This window comes from Apodemus sylvaticus, chromosome 8, assembly GCF_947179515.1.
Source record: "Apodemus sylvaticus chromosome 8, mApoSyl1.1, whole genome shotgun sequence".
NCBI lineage: Eukaryota > Metazoa > Chordata > Mammalia > Rodentia > Muridae > Apodemus > Apodemus sylvaticus.
In genome coordinates this window covers 84,695,344-84,716,259 of record NC_067479.1, presented here as the reverse complement: position 1 = coordinate 84,716,259, position 20,916 = coordinate 84,695,344, and the positions used below count along the sequence as shown (strand labels likewise).

Here is a 20,916-nt window from a genome sequence, read left to right as displayed (position 1 = left end):
CAGATTCCAGCAATTACTTGGTTCCCATAGTGTCCCCAAAGAAGCAGCAGCCACTGTTCACATGGAGAATCGCGGGCTGTCAACGGACCGTGCAGTGACCATTGGATAGGTTATTGTCACGCTTCGGGATAGGCCGAGGCCGCACTGCCTTCTGGGAGTTGCAGTCCAAAGCCTATAATCCAGCCACTTTAGAGTCTGACGGGGAGCGCCAGGAAAGAAAGCATTTGATTTCAGGAAATGGATGTCCTTTTCCTCCGTACTGCTTTTGAATCTGGGGATTTTTAATCTGCGAGTGTGCGTGTGCGCGCGTGATGAAGGCCTTTTATCAGTATAGTGAAGTCCGTGGATGTCCACCTCGCCTGATTGTTTATTACACATTAATTAGGCTTAAATACAATTATTGAGACTTACAAAACAAACGTGTAACATAGTACTGTTTATACATTAAAATTGGCAGGGTATAACTCTTAGATTTTTGGTTGTGAGCCCAGCCTTTATTGGCTGAGCCACCTCTCCAGCCTCGGCTGGATAAGTGTTTGCCTAGCATTTACAAGGCCCTGTGTTCTATGCCACCACCCAGCCCTCTTGATTATTTTATATGGACACTAATGCTACTGTCGATTGTTTCGTATAACCCTGACTGAAATGATAAATTTCAGCTGTGGATAGATATATTTCTCCTCATCCCAGTTCACAGACTTATTAGGCTAATGGGAATCTACTGACCCTCCTTAAAGTATCCAAAAACTGAATTTCTTCATATAACTAAAATACCCAGCTTACAGAACCAGGCAGTTATAGCGGACTACACGACTATGGGGAAATCTAGCTATCGAGAGATAAGGAGGAAAGACCCCTCTTCACCGTAGTAATTATCACACTAGACCATGGAGAACTCTCCTTTCTATGCCACATTAGTACTATCAGCTACCAAGAAAATGCTAACTTGCCGGGCGATGGTGGCGCATGCCTGTAATCCCAGCACTCTGGGAGGCAGAGGCAGGCGGATTTCTGAGTTAGAGGCCAGCCTGGTCTACAGAGTGAGTTCCAGGACAGCCAGGGCTATACAGAGAAACCCTGTCTCGAAAAAACCAAATCCAAAAAACCAAACCAAAACAAACAAACAAAAAAAAATAAACAAAAAGAAAGAAAAAAAGAAAGAAAAGGCTAACTTGGCTGTGCCTAAAAGGACAGAACATACATAAAATCCCACATAATTATCCCTGCTATCAGAGGACAGTAAATACTGTCAGCAAACAGGAGAACCTAAGAAAAACCAGACATTACAATGAATTGCCTACCAAATCTTAGTTCTACCACTTGGGAGAATTGGAATATTGAAGCACGATAATCCACTCTACCTGATTACTTAAAAAGAAAATAGTTGGCAGAGGGGAAGTGAAAAAACATTACCTTCAAATTTCTTAGGTAAAAGTACCAAATATATAAGAATTTAATTTATTGGTAATTTTTACCTTTTAATTTTCTTTTTGGAGGGTTTTGTGACATTTGCACTATATAGTCCTGACTGTTCTTGAACTCTTTATAGACCAGGCTGGCTATAACTCAAAGATCTGACTGCCTCTCTGCTGCACTAAAGATGTAAACCCACAACTCCCAACTTGCTTTTTTTTTTTAATCAACTTTTTAAAACTATGATTGTTTTGTTGTTGTTGTTTTGAGGGTCTCTTTACAGCATTGCTCAAAGATCTGCCTGCCTGCCTTCTAAGTGCTGGGGAAAAGGCATGTACCACGGTTAGTTACAGTTTTACTGCTGTGAAGAGACACCATGAATCACCAAGGCAACTCTTATAAGGACAACATTTAATTGGGGCTGGCTTATAGGTTCACAGGTTTAGTCCATTATCAAGGCAGGAACATGGCAGCATCCAGACAGACATGGTGCAGGAGCTGAGAACTCTACATCTTCATCTGAAGGCTGCTACTGGAAGACTGCCTTCCAGGCAGCTAGGATGAGGCTATTAAGCCCACTCCCACAGTGAGACACTTATCCAACAAGGCCACACCCCCAATAGAGCCACTCCTTGGCTTTATTAGGTTCTAAATTGTCAGAACCAACATATCCAACAAATTTTTATGGTATCTGTCTCTAAATGCACTTGAAGGCCCCAGAAAAGTCTATCAGGTCCCTGGTGCTAGTTACAGGTAGTTGTGAAGTACTTAGCATGGTTGCTGTGGAACCCAATGCTAGTCCTCTGCCAAAACAGCAAGCACCCCTAAATGCTAAACCAGCTCTCTAGCCCCTAAAAATATTAATTGTACAAATCAAATAAAATGTATGTGCAGATTCTCCGGGTTATCAGTATACGCACGTGCTCCAGTAATCACTTTGGACAGACTATTTGTGAAGTACACACTCACTGAATACAGCTGATGGTAAGGAGGCTCTGCATACACAGACCCTGATGCTACTTATGTATCTAAAAGCCAAAGGACTGGAAGATGTAAAGGACTTGAAAGGCAACAAAAGACATCCAGACTTGTTCATCAAAAGCATACTTGGACTGGGAAGTGGTGACATACGCTTTTAATCCCAGCACTCAGGAGACAGGGACAAGTTATCTTGCAGTTCGAGGCCAGCCTGGTCTACAGGGTGAGTTCCAGGACAGCCAGAGCTACACAGTCTAGGGGAGATTACAGAGCTCAAGAAAGGACGTGTGAATGGTCAGCTCAGTGGCTGGGTGCTTGCCCAATGAAGGGAAAGGCCAAGATGTTCATCTTCAGGGTGGGGTTAGGGGTGTGAGGAGGAGCTAATTAGAAGAAATGGCCAACTTCTTCTTAGAAGGTTTTATTTCAAGACAGCATTCAGAACATGACTCATTCAAAGGAGCAAAATTAAGTGCTTTGCCTCATTTTACCCTTCAAAAACTCATGGGAATACAAATGCAAACACCCCTAAGACACAGCTCAGTATAGCCTTTGGAAATGAGAGTTCACTGAAAATGTTTCTCCGTTTCAGCTGAGATGAGATTTGTTGGGAAACCTCTGTAACAACTTGGTCATTCTGTGGGGAGGTAAACTCTCGAACTGTCCCAGAGACTCCTGGATTGATCTCATCTTCCCAGCTTCCTGAAAACACAACAGAAAAAAAAAATAGTAACAGTTCTTCAGCTTATTTTGTTTAATTTATTTATTTACTTTATGCATGTGAGTACACAGTCTCTATCTTCTGACACACCAGAAGAGGACATCAGATCTTATTACAGAGGGTTGTGAACCACCATGTGGTTGCTGGGAATTGAACTCAGGACCTCTGGAAAAAACAGTCAGTGCTCTTAACTGCTGAGCCATCTCTCCAGCCCTCTTCAGCTTATTCTGAACTAGACCCATAGTTTTTATAAAACCAAACCCCAGCCGGGCGGTGGTGGCTCACTCCTGTAATCCCAGCACTCTGGGAGGCAGAGACAGGTGGATTTCTGAGTTCGAGGCCAGCCTGGTCTACAGAGTGAGTTCCAGGATAGCCAGGACTACACAGAGAAACCCCGTCTCAAAAAAACCAAATCCAAAACACCAAAAAAAAAAAAAAAAAAAACCAACCAACCAAATAAACAAACAAAAAAAACAAACCCCAAACCCCAAGGGACCCTGCCTCAAGGAATAAAGTGGAAGAGGATGGAGGAAAAGTCCAGACATTTGCCTCAGGTCACCATGCAGCATTGGTGCCCACAGATGTGTCCCTGCATATTCAAATATGCAAGCGTTTACACACACACACACACACAAAGTAACAAACAAAAAAGGAGATTTAAAGGAATTTGAGATGTACAAATGATTGTTATCATCTGAAACTACTATTGCGGCTAGCAAATTAGTGAAGATCATCAACCTTCGACAAAACTTTTCTCACTTTGTGAACCATTTATTTGTATTTCTCTTTCTCTTCCCAAGAAGGCACTCTAGGAGCCAGACATCACCTGCGCCCTGGAAGAACAATCGAAGAAGTCCTGGATCTCTTTCCTGCACGCCTCGTCGCGGAATTCATTCTGCTTCCAGCAAGCCATCATAATCGACATCTCGGTGATACAGGTTGCCTCTGGAGAGGAAGAACTGGGGGACCTTCAGTCTCAGGCCGACCTAACACCTCTCCCCCGACCCCCGAGATTACCCAGCCACCCACGCTCCAAGTGCTCACCGCCCTTCTCTCGGCGTCGGTTCCCGACGCGGTTAGCTAAGATAAGAGGTTTGTTGGGTTTCAGGATAGGTTTTCCCGGGTTCGCAAACCGCGCCAGGCGGCCGCGTATACTGGGAGTCGCCATTTTGCACAGCGTTCCCAGTAGGCTCTGCGGCGCCGTGCGTGACCCCTCTTGACCTCTACGCGCTTGGCTTGTGGCCCACAGCCAGCTGTGCGCGCACTTTCCGGGTCTTGGTCTCACTGTGACTCTCGATTCGAGCCCCGTCGGGCTGGCGACCGACACCAGGTTAGGATGCCCTAGGTTGTGCGCGCCCTTTGCGTGCTCGGGACGGGACTGGACTCAAGGGCTCTGTGTTCGAGGCTGCCCCTTATTTGTGAGTCTATGTCTGTGTGCGGGTACCACGTGGGTGCTGCGTCCGTGGCGGCCAGGGGAAGGCGTCGGATCCCCTGGGGCTGGGGTTAAGGATTTTTGAGTTGCAAAGGACTTTTGTTTTAACAAATCTGTGAGAATGATGATTCCTTTTGCCAGGGAGTAGTGGCCCTCGCCTTTAAATCTCAGCACTGGAGGGAGTAGGGGGGCAGAGGCAGGCGGATCTGAGTTCGAGGCTAGCCTGATCTCCAGGACTGCCAGGGCTACACAGAGAAACCCTGTGGCGAAAAAAAACAAAATAAAATAATCCTTGCTTTTTACAACTCTTATATGGACTGCTGGTTAGATGCTGCTTACTCAGTTGGAATGACCGCACAGTGGGGTGAACGTTGTAATATTTATGTATGACATACACAATAATATGGCATTTATATCATTTTTTATAGACCTCCAGTTGTGATTTGTTGGACTTAGTGTTTGACTTAACTGTTTACAAAACCGAGTCAAAAGATGTGCAATGGATTCTTTGGTATTCGCAAATAAATTCCCAAGACATTTCTGCTAATGGAAGAATCCAGCAGTCCTGTAGTTTATATGACGTCTACTCTAGAGCAACATGTATTTGCATACTTTATATTTAGATTTATCTTTTGAGGTTTACTTTTTTAAAAATATTATTTTATTTATTTATTTAATGTATATGAGTACACTGTAGCTGTCTTCAGACACCCCAGAAGAGGGCATCAGATCCCATTACAGATGGTTGTAAGCCACCATGTGGTTGCTGGGAATTGAACTCAAGACCTCTGGAAGACCAGCAGTCAGTGCTCTTAACCACTGAGCCATCTCTCCAGCCTGCATAGATACTTTCTTACTTACCACAAAATGTTTGGGATTCTCCCATGATAACCTACTGAATGGCTTTCTTCCTGAGTCATGTAGCTCGAGGCCAATCTCAGGAGGGAAATTACAAGGAACCGGTCCTGATCAAAGACCATCTTTTGGTCAGTATTTAGTATCTAATAAAGCTTGCTTTAAATTTAGCCCAAAATGGTGGCCTTGATTTTTCTGGTGAATCCCAATATTAACATTGGGTTCACATCAGAGAGGTTTTCCCTCTCTTACCACACACTACCGGGCAGCCAGTCACAGCACCTATCACACACAGTTTTATTGTTTGTGACCTTATCTACCCCAGCATCTACTTTGAAATCTTAGCTCCCACTCGTGTTTCTAGTTCTTCCAGAGGACTCGGTTTGGTTTCCAGCATCCACTTCGCAGGGCTCATATTTATAGCTTGCTGCAAGGCGCGTGCGCGCATGCACACAACACACACACACCACACGGCATTTTTTTCTTTCCCAAACTTTAATTTGCATTTGCTAACAAATCCTTTTTTACTCACTTTAGAAAAATATGGAACACTTCACAAATTTACCTGTCATCCATGCACAGGGGCCATGCTAATAGTCTCTCTATCCACCTGATGTTAGTATACATGCTGCCAAAGTGAGCATGGAAAAATATTTTTAAATATCCCTTTACAAGAGACGAGCCTTTGTGTATCTAGTTCATGCTAAAAAGTTATGCCAGGCGTGGCATATGCCTACAGTCCAAACACTTGGGAAGTTGAGGCAGGAAACAGATTAAGTGTTTGAAACCAGCCTAAGTTACATGTAATGAGTACTAGGCAAGCCAGGGCCACATAACATGACCCTGCCTTAGAGAAACAAGGAAATAAAATAATGAAACAAAAAAGGAAAAGTGTTCACCATTATTTTTTACAAGTTTCCAATTTTATCACCCTTAATCCCCCAAAATACTCAAGTACAGACCAGCAAAATGGCTCAATTGGTGAATAGAGGTGCTGCCACTGAGTCTGTTGATAGGACTTCAGTTTCTGAGGACACATGGTGGTGTTCAGATGGAAAATTCTAAGTTGGCTCTACCCCCTCGGAATAGCATGGGAACATGAACTTATGACCCCCCAGGAAGCCGAGGTAGGAACTTAGAAGAACATTTCCCAGAACTGCAGCTGTGTGTGTGCCAGATAAAAAAAAAATGACTAATGGGCCATGCCAGGCCACCTGGGGCCCATCAGTCAGGAGAGCTGCAGCCTGGAAAGTCCGTAAGCCCTGCACCCCCTCCCTGTCTGTGGTTTTTGCCTTTATAAGCTTGTGTGATGCCAGGCGGTGGTGGCGCACGCCTGTAATCCCAGCACTCTGGAAGGCAGAGGCAGGCGGATTTCTGAGTTCTAGGACAGCCTAGTCTACAGAGTGAGTTCTAGGACAGCCAGGGCTACACAGAGAAACCCTGTCTCGAAAAAAACAAATCCAAAAAATCAATAATAGTAATAATAATAATAAGCTTGTGTGATTTGGGGTTCGGGGCTCTTCTCCTTCCCTCCTGCGTGAGGTGTGAGCCCAGCCCCAGCTAGCTGGATCCTGAATAAAGCCTCTTGCTGTGTTGCATCAAGTGCCGACTTCTGTGGTCTGTAGGATGCTCGCCCTTCCCCGAGACTTGAGTGGGGGTCTCCCCACACTGGAGGCTCGTCCATGATTTCGTGGTCGCCCCCTGCCCACGAACTCGACCTTGGAGGTAAGAGAGGCACCTAAAGTGTCTATGCTGTCTGTTCCGTCCAGTCTTGAAGCGCTTTCAGTTTGCAGCTGCCAGATCTCTCCTGAGAGCGATTGGGCTATGGTCTAGACTTGCTTGGAAGACCACAGGCTGACGCCCTGGGGGATGCCCTGGGAGGATTAGAGAACCAAGGATGCTTGGTGGTCTCCTTTGTGAATGATCCTGGTCAGCACATCTCCGTCGGCTTCACTTTCGTTTTTGTGGTGGACTGGGCGCAGCCATTTGTGTCTTGCTCTTGTGGCTGTTCTGTCTTTTCTGTTATTTGTGCGTCTGACTTCGACTGACGATGGGACAGATGATAACTATCCCCCTTAGTCTGACTGTTGACCACTGGGCTGAAGTGAAGCGTAGGGCGCACAACCTGTTGGCTGAGGTCCGAAAAGGGCTGTGACAGACTTTCTGCACTTCTGAATGGCCTACCCTTGTTGTAGGATGGCCACCTGAAGGAATATTCGATCTATCCATTATTCTTGCTGTTAAAGACATTGTTTTTCAGGGTGGACCAGGAGAGCACCCGGACCAGCAGCCCTACATTACGGTCTGGCAAGACCTGGCTCAGAACCCACCCCCCTGGGTTAAGCCGTGGATTCGCCACGCTCCCAAGGGCCAGCCAAGCTCCCAAGTCTGGGCGGTCCAGAGTTCTAACCAGTTGGAGGGGTCCTCCCGACCCGCCCCTCCAAAGAAAATTTATCTCGCCCTCCACGAGGACCTCCTCCTCCTGGATCCTCCTACTTCTTACCCACCGACTCTGGCCCCTCAACCGGCCATGGCAGCGGGTCAGGAGGGTGCCGGGCCTTCTATCCCGACAGGCCCAGGGGACTCAGAGCCGCTGACCCCTGGTCCCGCTCAGGGAACGTTAGTAAGCGGGGCCCAATGGCCAGGCACCTTTACAACCATTCCAACATGGCCTTTCTTCTCTGCAAACTTGTGTAACTGGAAGACTAATCACCCTCCTTTTTCTGAGGACCCACAGAGGCTGAAAGGCCTCATGGAGTCCCTGATGTTCTCTCACCAGCCCACGTGGGATGATTGCCAACAACTCCAGACTCTCTTTACCACTGAAGAGAGGGAGAGGATTCTCCTCAAAGCTCGCAAAAATGTGACTGGGGCGGATGGAGCCCCCTCTCTGCTCCCCAATGCTATAAATGCTGGATTTCCTCTCAATCAACCTGACTGGGACTACAACACGATTGCAGGTAGGGAGCGACTGACAATCTACCGCCGCCGGGCTCTTGTGGCTATCTCCATGGGGCCACCACCAATTTGGCAAGGGTAAGAGAAGTAGTTCAAGGTGCCACTGAAGCCCCCTAGGTCTTCCTAGAGTGCCTCCTGGAGGCATTCAGAAGGTATACTCCCTTTGACCCTACCTCTGAGGGCCAGAGGGCCTCAGTGGTGATGGCTTTTATTGCTCAGTCAGCAACAGATATTATGAGAAAGCTACAGAGGATTGAGGGATTGCAAGACTATACAGGTTTTAGTGAAGGGGGCAGAGAAAGTGTACCATAAAAGGGAGACTGGGGAAGAAAAGGAAGAGAGAAAAGAAAAAGAAAGAGAAGAGAGAGAAAATAAGAAAGACAGGAGACAAGAAAGAAATCTGACTAGAATCTTGGCCACAGTAGTAAGTGACAGGGAGCAGGCTCAGACTAGAAACTGGTTTAGAAAGCCAGAGGACCTGGGCAATCGAGCCTCCTTCGGTAAAGATCAATGTGCATACTGCAAGGAAAAAGGTCATTGGGTGCGAGATTGCCCCAAAAAGAAGAAAGGGCCACCAAAGGGAGTGCTGGCCCTTACTGAAGATGATGAATAGGGAGGACTGGGCTTGGAGCCTCTCCCCAAGGGTTACCTTAAGGTAACCCTTAAGGTGGAGGGGAAACCTGTTGAGTTCCTAGTGGACACAGGGGCACAACATTCAGTCCTATTCAAACCTACGGGACCATTATCTGACAATCTTGGGTGATTGGGGCCACTGGTCACCAGCAATATTCATGGACTACCCAAAGAACCGTAGACTTAGGAGTGGGCCGCGTAACCCACTCATTCCTGATCAGCCCTACTCCCCTGCTCGGGAGAGATCTTTTAACCAAGATGGGGGCCCAAATTACCTTCACGTCCGAAGGGCCCCAAGTGACCTGAGGTGGCCACATAATTACAGCCCTCACCATGAGTCTAGAAGACGAGCATAGACTGTTTGAAACTCCGGGGACGCCATCTGCTAACCTGGAAGACTGGCTGAAACAGTTTCCTGGGGCTTGGGCCGAGACAGCTGGCATGGGTTTGGCCAAACAATGACCACCCATTGTCATAGAACTAAAAGCCACCTTCGTTCCTGTGGCAGTCTGTCAGTACCCCATGAGTAGAGAGGCTCGAGAGGGCATCAGGCCCCACATTCAGTGGCGTCTCCTCTAGCAGGGAATTCTGGTTAAGTGTCAGTCACCTCAGAACACCCCGCTTCTGCCTGTTCGTCAGCCGGGCACGGGGAATTTCTGACCTGTTCAAGACCTGCAGGAGGTGAATAGGCAGGGGCAGGACGTACATCCTACGGTGCCTAACCCTTACAATCTTCTGAGTTCCTTGCCATCAGATCATACCTGGTATACTGTCTTAGTCCTGAAAGATGCCTTCTTTTGCCTACGGCTCCACCCTTCTAGTCAGAACATCTTTGCCTTCAAGTAGAGGGACCCGGATTCTGGGTCCGCTGGACAACTAACATGGACCAGATTGCCACAGGGCTTCAAAAACTCTCCGACCCTTTTTTATGAAGCCCTACATCAAGACTTAGCCCACTTTTGAGCCCCCAATCCACAGGTAACTTTGCTTCAATATATAGATGACTTACTCCTTGCTGGTGCCACAGAAGAAACTTGTCAGGGAACAGGGTGTCTACTCGAAGAACTGGCTCAGCTCAGGTATTGAGCCTCTGCTAAGAAGGCTCAGATCTGGCAACAACAGGTAACCTACCTAGGGTAGTTACTCAAAGGGGGAAGGAGATGGCTAACTGAAGCAAGAAAATGGGCTGTTAACTCAGATATCGGTGCCATGAACGGCTTGCCAGGTGCGAGAATTCCTGGGGACTGCTGGTTACTGTAGACTGTGGATTCCTGGGTTCGCCTCGTTGGCGGCCCCCCTCTACCCTTTAACCAAGACCCGTGCGCCCTCTGAGTGGAACCGAGAACAGTAACAGGCTTTCAGTGACATTAAGCGTGCCGTGCTGTCTGCTCCAGTCCTGGGCCCTCCCTGATGTCACCAAGCCGTTCATCCTCTTTGTAGAAGAAAAGACCGGGATAGCTAAGGGAGTCCTCACCCAACCCCTAGGACCTTGGAAGAGACCAGTGGCATACCTATCAAAAAAAAAAAACTGGATCCCGTGGCTTGTGGCTGGCCAACAGTTGCGACTATGGCAATACTTATCAAAGACGCCGATAAACTGACTCTGGGTCAAAATTTAACTCATAGCTCCCCACGCCCATGAGAGCGTGGTCAGGCAGCCACCCGAATGCTGGCTTTCAAATGCTCGCATGACCCACTATCAGAGCCTGCTGTTAAATGGAGACTGCATGCTCAACCCCGCCACTCTACTGCCAGACTCAGACCCCCAGTGTACAGTCATCTACAAATGCCAGGAGGTTCTGGCTGAGGAGACGGGGCTCTGCCGAAGCCTGAAAGATCAGCCTTGGTGGGATGCCCAGCTGACATGGTTCACAGATGGGAGCAGCTACGTTGTGGAAGGTAAAAGGGTGGCGGGGGCGGCAGTAGAGGACCAGGTTGCACCATCTGGGCTAGCAGCCTCCCAGAGGGAACTTCAGCCCAAAAGGCAGAATTGGTCGCTTTCACCCAAGCCTTGTGTCTGGCAGAAGGAAAGAAAATAAACATGTATACTGATAGCCGATATGCCTTTGCCACCGCCCACGTTCATGGGGCTATTTATCGGGCAGCGAGGATTGTTAATCTCAGCGGAAAAAGACATTAAAAATAAAGAAGAAATTTTAGCTCTACTGGAGGCCATTCATCGGCCACAAAATCTTGCTATCATTCATTGTCCAGTCACCAGAAGAGGGCTCACCTATAGCCTTGGGAAACCATCAGATGCAGAAGCCAAAAGGGCTGCCCAAGGCATTAGTCTAATGACTAACTACATGGGAGAAGGCCGTGCCTTTGCCCCCGTTTCAACATTCAAAAGAAGACTACAAACTCATGAGTCAATTAGATACCTACCCAATTAGAATCCCCATATGGGGCTAGGGGAACTACAAATGGAAAACTTGTGCTCCCCAGAAAAGAGGCCATCGAGTTCATTAAGCACCTCCACTGACTCACTCATTTAAGGACTAAAAATTTAATCCAGTTGATAAAGTCCACAGATTATCACATAATTGGTCTACAAGATCTGGTCACAGATACCACCATGGGCTGCATCCCTTGCCAGAGGCCAATGTTGTTACCAACAAGATGGGGCCCAGCAAGCGCCTCCGAGATCACCCTGGTGCCTACTGGGAGACTGACTTCACAGAGATCAACCCGGCCCCATATGGTAACAAGTATCCTCTAGTGTTCAGGGTGGGTTTAGAAGCTTTCCCCACCAAGAAAGAAACTGCAACTGTCATGGTAAAGAAATTACTGGAAGAGATCCTGCCTTGGCATGCCCAAGGTAATCAGGTCCGATAACAGGCCTGCATTTGTTGCCTAGGTAAGTCAGGATGTGGCCAAGACATTGGGAGTTGATTGGAATTTACTTTGTGTTTATAGACCCCAGAGCTCAGGCCAGGTAGAGAGGATGAATAGAATCTTAAAAGAGACCATGACTAAATTGTCCTTAGAGACCGGCGGCACAGATTGGACAGTCCTCCTGCCCTTGGCCTTGTTTAGGGTCAGGAACACACCTGGCCGATTTGGCCTTACTCCTTATGAGCTCCTTTTCAGAGCACCCCCTCATGCGGCTCCCTGGGCAGGTTTGACAGAGCATGGCTGTTACTCTAACACCACCCTATATGCCAGGTTGAAAGCCCTTGAGACTGTGCAGAGGGAAGTGTGGATGCAGCTGGCCGAGGCCCACAAGCCTGGAGACCTGCAAGTGCTTCAGCAGTTCCAGGTCGGGGATTCCGTGTACATGAGGAGACATCAAGGATCCAACCTTGAGCCTCGCTGGAAAGGACCTTACCTGGCGCTCCTGACCTCTCCAACTGCAGTCAAGGTCGAGGGCATCACCGTTTGGATCCATGCATCCCACGTCAAGCCTGCTCCACCACCGGACCCCGAATGGAAGACGGAGAAGATGGACAACCCCCTTAAGCTTCGGCTTCACCGTGTGGCTGCTCCTGCTGAACCTTCCCCAGCTAAGTGACGCCTCTAATCCCCAGGCTCCTCAAAAGCTGACCTGGCAGGTGCTCTCCCAGACTGGAGAGGTGGTATGGAGCACCTCGAAAGTGGCTCCCCCAGGGACTTGGTGGCCTGATATGACTTTAGATCTCTGCCTACTAATGGCTAGGCTGGAGACATGGGACATCCCTGAGTTTGGACCAGATAGTTTACCAGTGCTTTCAGAGGCCACCCACACCCAGCGAACAGCCCCCATAGGTTGTGCTAGACCCTGGTCACGATGTCAGCTAAGGCTCACCGAATTCTATGTTTGCCCCCATGACGGTCGTCCCAGGAAAGAGGCTAGACGATGTGGAGGCTTAGAACATTTTTATTGTAAAGAATGGGGATGTGAGACATCTGGAAATGCCTATTGGCACCCAACTTCCTCCTGGGATCTGGTAACAGTGTCTAGAAACCACTCAGAGCCCACCAGGTGTCCCCAGAGGGGGAGATATGTGCCAACTTCTACTGCTACCTGTAACTCTGGTCCGTGCAATCCCATAGTGATCCGTTTCTCTGAACAAGGAAAATTGTTTACTGACTGGATTAAGGGTCGTAGTTGGGGAATCAGGTTTTTCGTATCTGGTCCCGATCCTGGGGTTGTGTTCTCTATACGATTAAAGATAGAGAGCTTGACCCTAGTGGCAGTGGGGCCGAATCCATTAATAGGACCCTCTGGTGTTCAAAGACTGCCAACCCCTCCCCCAAGCCTTCTCCGTCAGTATCCTCCAGCTACCTTACCAAGACTTTTGCGTGATGGTCCAACTGGTTCCTAGGCTCATGATGAAACTTCTTTCGTTGACAAATTTGATCACCCCACCAGGTTCAAAAGAGAACTGGTTTCCCTGACTCTGGCTGTGTTACTAGGAATAGGAGTCACAGCAGGAAGCAGCACATCAAGCTGCAGCCTTGATACAGACACCACACTATTATGAAAATCTAAAGACAGCCATGACTGAAGACCTTCGGACCATAAAACAGTCCATTTCCAAGTTACAAGAATCTTTGATTTCCCTATCCAAGGTGGTACTCCAGAATAGATGAGGGTTAGACTTGCTGTTCCTAAAAGGAGCAGGGCTGTGTGTTGCACTCAAAGAATGTTACTTCTACACTGACCATTCTGGGTGGTAAAAGATTCCATGAATAAGCTCAGAGAACGGCTAGATCGCAGATAGAGGGAACGAGAGGCCAATCGAGGTTCGTTTGAGAGTTGGTATAGCCTATCCCCATGGTTCACAACCCTCGTGTCATCACTTATAGGACCCATCCTTATTCTCCTATTGCTTACCCTAGGGCCCTATATCACCTGATATCTTTTGTTAAGGAGAGGGTGAGCACCGTACAGGTACTAATGCTTAGGCAACAAGAGGAAGCAGAAGTTCCATGATTAGAACTCCAAAAAGAAAAGGAAGGAATGTTGAGGTGGAAAAGTTGGCTCAACCCCCTCGGAATAGTATGGGACCCCCCAGGAAGCCAAGGTAGGAACTTAGAAGAACATTTCCCAGAACTGCAGCTGTGTGTGTGCCAGATAAAGAAAATGACTAATGGGCCAAGCCGGGCCACCTGGGGCCCATCAGTCAGGAGAGTTACAGCCAGGAAAGTCCGTAAGCCCTGCACCCCCCCCCCCCCCCCGTCTGTGGTTTTTGCCTTTATAAGCTTGTGTGATGCCGGGCGGTGGTGGCGCACACCTGTAATCCCAGCACTCTGGGAGGCAGAGGCAGGCGGATTTCTGAGTTCTAGGCCAGCCTGGTCTACAGAGTGAGTTCTAGGACAGCCAGGGCTACACAGAGAAACCCTCTCGGAAAAAAAAACAAATCCAAAAAATCAATAATAATAATAATAATAAGGGGGCTGATGGGACTTTCGGGGAATGGGGGTCCAGAAAAGGGGAAATCATTTGAAATGTAAATAAAAAATATATCAATAAAAAATAAATTAATTTAAAAAAACAATAATAATAATAATAAAATAAGCTTGTGTGATTTGGGGTTTGGGGCTCTTCTCCCTCCCTCCTGCGTGAGGTGTGAGCCCAGCCCCAGCTAGCTGGATCCTGAATAAAGCCTCTTGCTGTGTTGCATCAAGTGCCGACTTCTGTGGTCTGTGGAACAATCGCCGTTCTCTGAGACTTGAGTGGGGTTCTCCCCACACTGGGGTCCATCGGTAGAAAGAAAATCGACTCTTCTGACATACATGTATAGTACAAGCTACCACACACATACACATAATAAACAAGTATAATAAAGTAACCAGGTAGAAAACACTGTAAAAGGCAGTTTATTATATAAAATGAAACCTGAGATAAAAAAAAAAAAAGTAACACTTGCCATCAGCCTTGTGGTCTATCCCATAGTCTGGTAGTAAATAAAAGACTCCTATTAGATACAGAGAAACTCTGTCTCAGGGAAAATACCAAAAAATAAAAAAAAAAAAGCAACTACGACTAGTAGTACCCATAACCTGCAGCAAGTAATGGTGCTGTATACATTGTAGCTAAGCCTCAATTGGGGGGGGGGCGATCTTGTTGCTGTTTTCAGATGGAAAGTAAAGCTTTTTCATTGGTAGAGTACTATGTGGTTATCCACAGTCCTTTCCCTTGTGGAAATGTAGCACCTGATTTGCCCTGGTCTTTTATGATTATTTACATAATGATAGGGATAAAGGAGTCTGGGAAGCACTGAGGAAAAATCTGGCTTGATTCTCCCACATCCTGCAACAACCATTCATGAACAGCTGGCTCACTTTGCATTAAGAGCCCTAGAGAAGTGAGTTGTTGTGAGCTGGTGGAATGGGCTGAACCCTACACCTGCATAACCCTCACTTACCCTTCCTGTTGCTCGTCACATGTGAGTTCTGATTTAGGCTTGTACTTGTATAATACTTTGCTGTAGGAATCAGCACCTGCACTGAAATTGATAACTTGACTGGGAATCAGAATCCTCTGACTTGTTTTATACTATGATATTTATTTATTTGTTTGTTTGTTTGTTTGTTTACTTTTTGGGGTGGGGTCTCAACATAGAGTTCTGGCTAAGCTGGAACACTTGATTCACTTGCCTCTGCATCCTAAAGTGCTGGAATGCTGAGACTAAAAGCATGTACAACCATGCCCATCTATGCTATAACATTTTAATTTTTTTTAAGACAGTCTTGCTGTTGTAACCCAAGTTGGCCTAGTACTCGAGGACCCACTCCTTTTTTTAAAAAAAAAACAAAAAAAACAAAAAAACAAAAAAAAACATCTTGTTCTCTGCAAAAACAAAAAACCAAAAGAATAAAATAGGTTAAACAATTTCCATGCTACTGCTGAAGTCATTTTTTACTAAAGAACAAACTAAAGGTCTGGGGACATAACTCAGAGGCAGAGCCAGAGCACATGCTTAGCATGCACAGAGCCTTAGGATCCATCTCCAACAACACACACAATAAAAACAAGAACTTTAGCAATGTAATTCCAACCTATGTTAAAGCTTTTCTTAGTCATATCCTTAAATATCACAATATTAACCACGAAGCCTGGTTGCTTAAAGCATATTTGTATCTATCTGTATTGACATGGATTCACAGATATCTGCAGTTTACAATCAGATATACTGATAAGCCAAGAGACTTCCCAAGTGATAATTCATCAATACAGTAAGTGTAGCTCTAAGATCCAAGGCATTCTAATTGCCCCAGAAAAAGCTTCTGGTATCCTACAGCAGTGGGCAGTTCATCTGTATCTTCAAATCTACAGTTGTGGTTGTTGTGGATATATGGGAGTTCTGCCTAATTAATATATATATATGTTTGTGCTGCACATTTGTGCCCGGTATCCACAGCGGCAAGATGAGGTATCTAATACCCCTGGATCTGAAGTTACAGACAGTTGTCAGCTGTTATGTGGGTGCTGGGAATCAAACTTGGGCCGTCTAGAAGAGTAGCCAGTGCTCGTGACAGTGGAGCCATCTCTCCACACCAAATCTAAAGTTTTTATTTAGCTAGCCATTTAAAGGTGACTTAAATCCCTTGCTTTCTCCAGTCTGTTTGAACTGGGGGCCTTGGGCTGGCTTTATTAAAAAACAAACAAACCACATACATACACAGAAAAAAAAAACTTCAGTATTAGGGTCATAGCTATAACTCAATTTATAGAATGCTTGCTTTCCCAGATCCACAAAACAAAAACAACAACAAACAAACAAACAAAAAGAGCGACTCAGCACCAGAAAGGTTATCTGGAAGAATGAGTAATGGATTGAGTGGAGCTTTCCAGCAATAGAACAAGGCAGTACCCTGAACTGACTTCAGCGTCAACATTAGCTACTTAATCTGTTCGTGAGACAAAGAATTCCAAATATACCCTAAACAAGAAAACCAAGCTGTAAGAAAGATGGAAATGTTTGTCAGTCTTTCCAGTTTGTGGGAAATCGCCTAAAACCAGAAAAAGCAAGCTACTTAAAAGACATTTGATATTAAAGACAGTGCAAGTATTTTTTAAGTAACTTGAAGAATGAGAATAGTGTTGCATACCTGTAGCCCAGCTACTTAGGGGCTGAGGCAGGAATTGTCAATTAGGCCTAGGAGCTGGATGCTGGCTTGAGCCATGTAGTGAGACCTATCTCAAAAGGGAGAAAAAAACAGAAAAACAGAATACACCCACACATAAGGCTCTGCCTCCCCACCAGTGTGGTAGCCGATTAAGATGAGAAATGGACACTATTTAAAGGTACTAAATAGCAGAAGTTTTATAGATCATAGCCTGAACCATCCTGCCCATATTTAAAATTAAGAAATTGCTACAGGCATGAGAAGTGTACTTGAGTCATCAAATGGGTGCTTCTGGCTTCTGCTTATCTTTAAGGAGAAGCTCTCTTACCACGTTGAGATACTGCCTCCATACCATTCAGGCGGAGATGGGAGGGGCACTTGCCTAGTATTCTCAAAACCCAGGGTTCTAATCCCCAGCACAGGGCAGGAGACTCAGTGAAAACATCAATTCATAGCAGACAGTATTCACTAAAGGTCGATGTGCCTTAGGTGCCACGGTAAAGCAGTCTCCTTAAGCTTCCAAGCTAACAGCTCTTGCAGTGAAGGCAGTTAGAGATTTTTATTTCTTTTCACGAACATCTCATGTACATAATCCCAAAATTTCCTCTGCTGTGTCTCATTGTTGTGGATCATGGCAGTAAGAGCTTCCCCCTGATAGAGACCTTGCCAGTAATCTTGTAACCACATTTCCTTCCAGCTGAAAGACAAAACAGGAGCGGGAGGTGAGCTGGAGCCCCAGCAGTAATAGGCTCTGCCCTTCTTTGAGTGGTCCCAAAGAAATCATAAGCAGGGCCATGGTGGTGGCACACACTTTTCATCTCAGCACCCAGAAGGCAGAGGCAGGGGGATCGGAGTTCCAGGACAGCCAAGCCTTCACAGAAAAACCCTGTCTTAAAAAACCAAAAATTAAGCAGATACTGGGCCTCTGGATAGGACAAGGCTCTGTCTGTTGTGAAGGAAAGAAGATATGGAGTAAAACTAATTCCAGTCCACGAGAAGGAAGTAGGTCATAATCATGATGACATCATAGTCCTCCCAATGCAGACCAGCCTCCAGCGCTCATGGGTGGAATGCAAAGGGTCCAGGATGGACATGAAGAAGCAAGGGAGCCTTCAGATGGTTTTAACCTTCAGTTACTTGAAAATCTAAATGAAGGTGCAGTGACATCTACTGTGCAGAAAAGACATAATCTGAATTTTCTTTTGTTAGTGATACAGGGTCTCTAATAGCCCAGGCTGGCCTCAAACTCACTGTACGTGGCAAATTATGACCTTGAATTCCTGATACTCCTGCCTCAGTCTTTTTAGCACTAGAATTACAGGTATGCACTACACTACCTGGCTATTTCCCTAATGTTTTGATTTTCCTTTTAGTAAATCATATTCAGCATAAACTAACAGATTCTTAAAGACTCCACCATCAAGACCCTATTTTGCCAGCAGCATATGTAAGCAGGCCTCTGCTGCCACCCACTGTTGAAGTCACTTTCTGTGAGCTATTATTCTAGTAATCCCTCTCCAAATTAATTGTGGTGGCTTGCTGTGGGTGATTTCGACATTTCCCATTCTACCTCCAAGCACGCACGCTGTTCCCAATGTAGGCATATCCTGCTTTCGACTTACTCCCCTTTACCTACACTGACCCCGAGTATTGATTATACACCTATTAAAAGCCCTCCTTCAATTCTATTTAGAGTGAATAAATCAGGACATATAAAAGTAAAAGGAGGGCTGGGAGTATAGCTCACTGGTAGAGGGCTTGCGTAGCATACTCAAAGCTCTGACCTCACTACACACAAAACAAGACAGAAGTGCTTTTCATGGGTATGGTGGCTTGCACTTGTAATCTCAGCACTTGGGAGGGTGAGTCAAGAGGATCACCGCCAGTTTGAGGTCAGCCTAAGCTACAGAGTGAGACTTTAGTTTATCTGATTAGTTGGTTACTGCAGACGAGGAAAATCCTTTCAAAATGCTCTTATTGGGCGGAGTGTGTGACTAGGTGGGAAAGTATTCTCCTGGCATGCAACCGGCCCTGGGCTTCATCTCAGCACTGCCAAAACTCATCCTTCTGTTGCCTACCTCCCATCAAAGGCACTCAGCTCAGGTGCAGAACCTCAGCTTGGCTTCAGGCTACTTACAGCCTGGCCCCACCTTATGTGCTCAAGTTTTCTCAACTTACCCAATCGGCTGGGGGTAACAGGTGTATCCACCACACCCAGCCCCCCAACTACTACTGACACCCTAAAGCAAAGGGAGCCTATGTTATCTTTTTCACATTCCCCAACATGCTAAGCAAGCAACTAGTTTGATTTGGCAGCTGCAGGGCATCCCAGCAACCCCTTTACCTGTCATTCTCAGGAATCTCTTCGACTTTCCCAAAGCCAGGAGTAGGCACTGGACAGTTCATGTGCGACGACTGGGCAATGTGAGGCTTGGGGACAGGAATGTCCCCATTAGAGGATGCATGTGCATTCTCGGCATCTAGCCGAGCCAGTTCATGGTCACAGACGAAACACTCAAAGCCATTGAGGTAGTTAGGCAACATAGGATCATTCACTCCCCACTCCCTGTGCTCCAGGTTATCCAGAAGAAACTGGTTGGTGATGCCTCCAGGCTGCTTGTATGCCAGGTATTTCATATACTCTTCATCATTTTTATCCAGAAAGTCAATAAACTCTGCCAACTTTTGAGGGGACTCAAAGTCATCAATTAGGATAACGGAATGATTATTGGGCATCCAGTCCCTCACAGAGGGTGATCCACGATACACAGGTACAGCACCCAAGTGCATGGGGCGCCACAGTTTTTCTGTCATGTAATCATTGCAGATGGCATTTTCCAGGGCCAAGTGGAACTTATACCGGGACAAAAAGGCCATGAGTTCTGGATCCTCGGTGGTGGCCGTGGCTGTGTCCTGTAACCGCACGGTGGGCGGCTCACGGTTCTGTAGGCACTTGCCATAGGAATCCACCTAAGCGAGTCAGAGCACGGCGGTCAGCAGGGTGTGGCGTTCGCCCGGCCCACCCCCGCCCCTCCCCGCGGGTCTCTCACCCACCGGGATATAGCGCATGAGCTCGCGTACGTAGCGGTCCCGGTCGGAAGGCACGTCGCAGTGGGACTGCAAATAGAGCAACGGCGCGTACCCGCGGCGACGCCACTCGGCGCGTTCCCGGAGCGGAGGTGCAGGCCGGCGCAAATAGGCGGCCCCGGGCAGCCATTGCAGCGGCAGCGGATAGTCCGAGTGGCGGCTGAAAGTGGCTGTGAGGTTAAAGAGGCGGATGCCCGGGCCGTGGCTCAGTAGGAAGTTGTTAAGCGGCGACTCCTCGTGCAGGAGCGCCCAGCTCTGGTGCGCCAGGCGCGGCAGGGGCGCGTCAGCCGCGCGGAAGTCCGTGCCGTAAAAGAGCAATGCGCGCGTCCGCGGGTCGGCGCGCGCCCGTCGATCCCGGGACGCCACGCACGCGCCGTGCGCACACTCTATCCGCTCCGAGTCACCTGGGAAGTGCGGAAACAGACCTGGGCTCCACCACAGCAACACTGGTAGGTCCACGGTCTCCGTGTTCCCCAGTGGCGGGGAGTCCGGCCCACGCGCTATCCCCACGGCGCCTAGGGCAGCCGGCGGCCGGAAAACCGCACCATCCCACGGCTCCTCCATCTCTGCCTCCCCAGAAGCCTCGGCCCCGGAGCTGCTGGCCAAACATACACTGAGCACCCCCAGGGCGGCCAGCACCGCCTCGGTGCAGCGAGCAGCCATGTCCACTCCGGACCCTCTCGGACAGCACGAAACCCCGCCCTGCGGCGAGTGGGGAGTGGACTAGGTCCTACGCCATAGGGGCAAGCGGCGCATGCGTAACTCCTCTCAGCGGCAGGCAGAGTGG

General features: G+C 47.5%; 2 protein-coding genes and 1 non-coding gene across 3 annotated transcripts; all 3 read right to left on the bottom strand.

Moving 5' to 3' along the window:
• Positions 1-2,793: 2,793 nt before the first annotated feature.
• Positions 2,794-4,320, bottom strand: Chchd1 (coiled-coil-helix-coiled-coil-helix domain containing 1). The gene is made up of 3 exons (XM_052189841.1): positions 4,154-4,320; positions 3,936-4,054; positions 2,794-3,090 (listed from the first exon to the last, which is right to left on the bottom strand). Exons 1-3 carry the CDS (start codon positions 4,275-4,277, stop codon positions 2,977-2,979), a joined length of 357 nt encoding a protein of 118 aa, XP_052045801.1. The 5' UTR covers positions 4,278-4,320; the 3' UTR covers positions 2,794-2,976.
• Positions 4,321-5,933: 1,613 nt separating this feature from the next.
• On the bottom strand, positions 5,934-6,040 carry LOC127691830 (U6 spliceosomal RNA). The gene has a single exon (XR_007979400.1). It is a non-coding gene; the product is annotated as a U6 spliceosomal RNA (small nuclear RNA).
• Positions 6,041-14,771: 8,731 nt separating this feature from the next.
• On the bottom strand, positions 14,772-20,889 carry Fut11 (fucosyltransferase 11). The gene is made up of 3 exons (XM_052189839.1): positions 20,097-20,889; positions 19,387-20,012; positions 14,772-17,739 (listed from the first exon to the last, which is right to left on the bottom strand). Exons 1-3 carry the CDS (start codon positions 20,790-20,792, stop codon positions 17,592-17,594), a joined length of 1,470 nt encoding a protein of 489 aa, XP_052045799.1. The 5' UTR covers positions 20,793-20,889; the 3' UTR covers positions 14,772-17,591.
• Positions 20,890-20,916: the final 27 nt, after the last annotated feature.

What these genes read in the sequence shown, in the direction of transcription:
- Chchd1 (XM_052189841.1), bottom strand. Translation starts at nt 4,277, where the DNA reads ATGGCGACTCCCAGTATACGCGGCCGCCTGGCGCGGTTTGCGAACCCG. An exon ending in CCGACGCCGAGAGAAGGGCG is followed by an intron (nt 4,055 to 4,153) that starts GTGAGCACTTGG and finishes CTTCCTCTCCAG; the next exon opens with AGGCAACCTGTATCACCGAG. An exon ending in ATTGTTCTTCCAGGGCGCAG is followed by an intron (nt 3,091 to 3,935) that starts GTGATGTCTGGC and finishes TTGTGTTTTCAG; the next exon opens with GAAGCTGGGAAGATGAGATC.
- Fut11 (XM_052189839.1), bottom strand. Translation starts at nt 20,792, where the DNA reads ATGGCTGCTCGCTGCACCGAGGCGGTGCTGGCCGCCCTGGGGGTGCTC. An exon ending in AGCTCATGCGCTATATCCCG is followed by an intron (nt 20,013 to 20,096) that starts GTGGGTGAGAGA and finishes TGACTCGCTTAG; the next exon opens with GTGGATTCCTATGGCAAGTG. An exon ending in GAGATTCCTGAGAATGACAG is followed by an intron (nt 17,740 to 19,386) that starts GTAAAGGGGTTG and finishes TTTGTCTTTCAG; the next exon opens with CTGGAAGGAAATGTGGTTAC.